At 36.0% G+C, this 4,014-nt stretch overlaps 1 protein-coding gene across 1 annotated transcript in view; it reads right to left on the reverse strand.

Moving 5' to 3' along the window:
* The window catches only part of LOC102312628, a 7,106-nt gene extending 3,318 nt beyond the window's left edge, over positions 1-3,788 (reverse strand). Inside the window, exons 1-3 of the mRNA XM_005952802.2 lie at positions 3,521-3,788; positions 406-498; positions 238-269 (exon numbers count right to left, since the gene is read on the reverse strand). Coding sequence (XP_005952864.1) covers positions 238-269; positions 406-469 — 96 coding nt within the window. The 5' untranslated portion in view covers positions 470-498; positions 3,521-3,788. The remainder of the gene's footprint in view (positions 1-237; positions 270-405; positions 499-3,520) is intronic.
* Between the last annotated feature and the right edge of the window lie 226 nt (positions 3,789-4,014).

Raw genomic sequence — 4,014 nt, forward strand, 5'->3', positions numbered from 1 at the left:
TATGATTGTTGGGTTTTTCTCTGTATCTATGAAGTGCCTTGAGGCGACTTATGTTGTGATTTGGCGCTATATAAATAAAATTGAATTGAATTGAGTTATAGACACTGAACATCAAAAAATGTAAACATTTTAGTTTTAAGAAAGGCTTCTCTTACAGAGATGCTCACATTGTTTTCTTTAAAAAATAAATAAATAAATAACTGGTAGAAACCAAATACATTTCACAATTGTATTTACCATTGCTGTAGTTTCATCTACCGCCAGCTCATCTAAAAAAGAAAAGAAAAAACAAACAACAGACACACACAAAAAAACAAACAAATGTACCAGATCAGTATACACACAATGCTTGGCGTGCTAACCATATTTAAATCATAAATATTTACGTTTTTGGTTTCAGCTGACCTTTTTTCAATGATTTGATTTCTTCTCTTCCTCCTGCTCCTGCTGCATTATCGTGATCCTCCATGTCATCAGCTTCTCATCTTCACTGTAGGTCTGTGTATCAGAGACGGAAAATACAAAAGTATTTATTTTTCCCTTGTGGAATTAAGGAAACTGTACCCACAGACACTTGGACTTTCTTTACAATTTCTCTGCAGGATAGACCTACACTTAATTGTGATGGCCTGTCTCTCTTGCAATGTTAAATGCCTTTTTTTTAAATGCTCATCACAGTGTGACTTTTAAAACCACTTCTGTCTGTGGAGGGAGTGGTGTTAAGTAATCAAGAAATGTTTGGACCCCTGTAGGAATTTGTAGCACCAACTTTGTAGGTTTGATCAACCTCCATTGCTGCAGAACAGCTTTAAGTTGTTCACCCAATTCTTTTTCCTTTAAAATGCCTTTTTGTATCATTTTGAAATGTAAATTATTTTTCCATTGAGATGCAGATTAGTTCTGTTAAGGTTCTTTTCTTTGTTGGCATAAGCTTTAACCACAATACAATCACACTGCCAATGTATTCATCAGAATGTAAATATATACAGTAAGAGAAAAGAATTGTGGGTAATTCTCAGAGTAATGGAGGATTCAAGTAAAGGGCTCGTGCTGGTTGTCCACGAGAATTAATCATTCTACTTTGTTGCCCTTTGTCATAAATGCAGATGCTGAATAAAAGGGGCTGTTGCTACAAAACTGATCTGATCCCAACCCGAACCTGAGACGACATTACACAGACATCACACAAACAACCAGAAAAAGTAGTTTGTGACAAGCTCCAGCCACTGATATAAAAAGACACTACTAATAAAATGGCATATTTTATTTTACACAGCAGCTGTACCAAGGTGAGAAAACTGATAGACAGATGACTGCACAGTGAACCATGGTATAAGTAACAACCAGAATAGATTTCATTTCACTGAAAATTTATTAAGTCTGGGTGTGTAACAGTACAGCAAACATACAAACAGGTGTCAAGTTAAAGGAACCACCATGAAGTGTATCAGTAAAGTGCTGCAACAGAATGTCGAGGCAGAGCAGTTTCAGTACTAAGGATGAGACATTCTATCAATATGCAATCGATTATACATTTCTAAGCATTACTGATTATATGTTTCTAAGCATAAATGACAATCCTCTTCATGCTAAATGTTAAATGTTGTTGAGGGTAAAAAGATGATCATTCTGAAAAACTTTATACTATACTTTAAAAATGACCCCTCCCTGTAAGAGAACAAATGGACCCAAGCCAAGCACTCAGACACCTGACAACATCCATAGCACCACCAGACCCCCTCACTTTAGAAATCAAAAGTTCAGTTTTTCTTTTAATTTGTAATCCTTCTTTACAACTCAAACACACAAACACACATTGCAGAAATTTTCAATTTGTAAAATTGAAGCTAGATCAAGAAAAACTGTCACGGCGGCTTTACCCTCATATGCCCTGAGTAGATGAGTAAGTGAAATCATCAGAAATTATTTCTCTTTTAACACATAATCACAGTGTAGTGATACATATAAGGATGCTAAAAAGAAAGAAAGAAAGTTGCATCTGGTCAGAAGGAAAGAAAAAACAACCTTGCAAGAGTTGGCCAGATTTGTACCAAATCAAAATGCTGTCAGTGGATAGATGCAAAGATATCAATGGTTACACCCTCATGTATGTTGTTTCACAAGACAAAATGAAATGGCTGATTTGTTCCTCTAACTCACAACAATTTTAATCTCAACATTTTGACTTTTTCTCAAAATAGAATTTTAACTTTTCTTTTTCTTTTTTCTTTTGTTAAGAGAGACAATTTATGCCAAGTCTGCTCCTAATAAACTTGTCTGCTTTGGTGAGAGGCAAAAGACGCTTTGAATCGTTGCATGAGTTTCAAACCAGTGATGTCAAAAGCATAAGTGAAAGCATAACGGTTGCATCTCACGATTTCCAACACATCATGTGACTTAGAAGAAAGAGATGAGTTTGAGATACTAGTAACATCACTCAGAAACTGCCTAGAATGGATTGGTCATTTGTCTCCTACTACGCTGCATTAACTGTAAGATTTTGCATTAATCACATGTTAGAAATCTATGTAGTATTAAGAAAAAGAGTATTAAGAAAAAATATTATTGATCTTTTTGAGAATAAAGTAGAAGTTTTGAGATTAAAGTTTGTAACAGAACCACGGCAGACCCGATCATATTTCCATGCTTTTCAGCATAATCTTTATTGACACTCATGGTTGCTATAGCTACTTGCACGGCTGCAGCTTTTCAGTTCTGCCAAACACTCCAACAACAACAACCACAACAGTAAGAGCACAGACTTTGAGCCGGTGATGCGTGATTACGGATGCCGCTCAAGTGCGTCCGCCTTCCTTGTAGCAGCACCGCAGACAACGCCCTGCCACCCATTGCCCGACTGAGGGCGGGGAGCCATTCAGCCGAACTTGCTAAATGCGGATGCCGCTCAGGTGCGTCAACTCCCGCCACAAAATTGAAATATTATTTTGCGAAAAAAGTCAAAATGACAACAATCGTTGTTTCAAAACAAACTGCCAAGCTGGCTATACTCTCTACAAAATGCCCTGCGTAGATGAGTAAGTCAAATCATCGGAAATTATTTCTCTTTTAGCACATAAACACAGTGAGGTGAAAGACGCTAAAAAGATGGTCAGAAGGAACAACAAAATAAACTTGGAAGAATTAGCCATATTTGTACAAAATGAAAATGCTATCAGTGGATAGATGTAAAGATATCAGTGGTTACACCCTTGGACATTTTGTTTCACAAGACACGATAAAACGGCTGATCAATTTGTTTCTCTAACTCACAACAACAAATTTAATCTCCACAATATGACTTTTTTGTTAAAAATAGAATTTTTACTTTAATACCAAAATTTCGACTGTATTCTCAAAATGATCAACAATAATTTCTTTACTTAATGTGGCCCTCATACTCCGTATGGTGCTATATATTACCAGAACATTTTTTTCGTTAGTAATCTTTATAAGCAAAACTAATGATCGCTGCAGCACACATACACACTACAAAAATATTCCAAGTTAAAAATCAACTCACCTTTGCTTTTTTTCGATGTGGTTTTTATCAACGCAGCTTCCTTTTTATGAACCCTAACAGATGCTGTTTTTATAGAGAGAAACGTTATGCTGAGTCTGCTCCTAATAAACTTATCTGCTTTGGTGAGAGGCAAAAGACGCTTTGAATCGTTGCATGACTTTCAAGCCAGTGATGTCAAAAGGAAAAGTGAAAGTATAACTGGTCTGCATGTGTGGCTGGAATTTTCCATGAGGGCCCAAAGTTCTTTTCTTCTTTTTATATTGTTATTGGCAGTTGGCAAAAAAAAAACCCTCAAAAGTGCATTGCTAGTATGGAGTGAGAACTGGAACGTCGCTCAAAAAAAAAAGAAGAAGAAGAAGAGAAAACCCTCAAATCCTTCCAAGCAATTTTGCTGTTGTAAGTGATGTTTTTTATATTGTAATTTATTCTTAGAAATATATCATCATTTGTATGCTGATAAAAATCATATCCTTATTAGGTCTGAGTGCAGGTCG

Source organism: Haplochromis burtoni, unplaced genomic scaffold (assembly GCF_018398535.1).
Source record: "Haplochromis burtoni strain Fernald_Lab_line unplaced genomic scaffold, NCSU_Asbu1 Contig_2227, whole genome shotgun sequence".
Lineage (NCBI taxonomy): Eukaryota > Metazoa > Chordata > Actinopteri > Cichliformes > Cichlidae > Haplochromis > Haplochromis burtoni.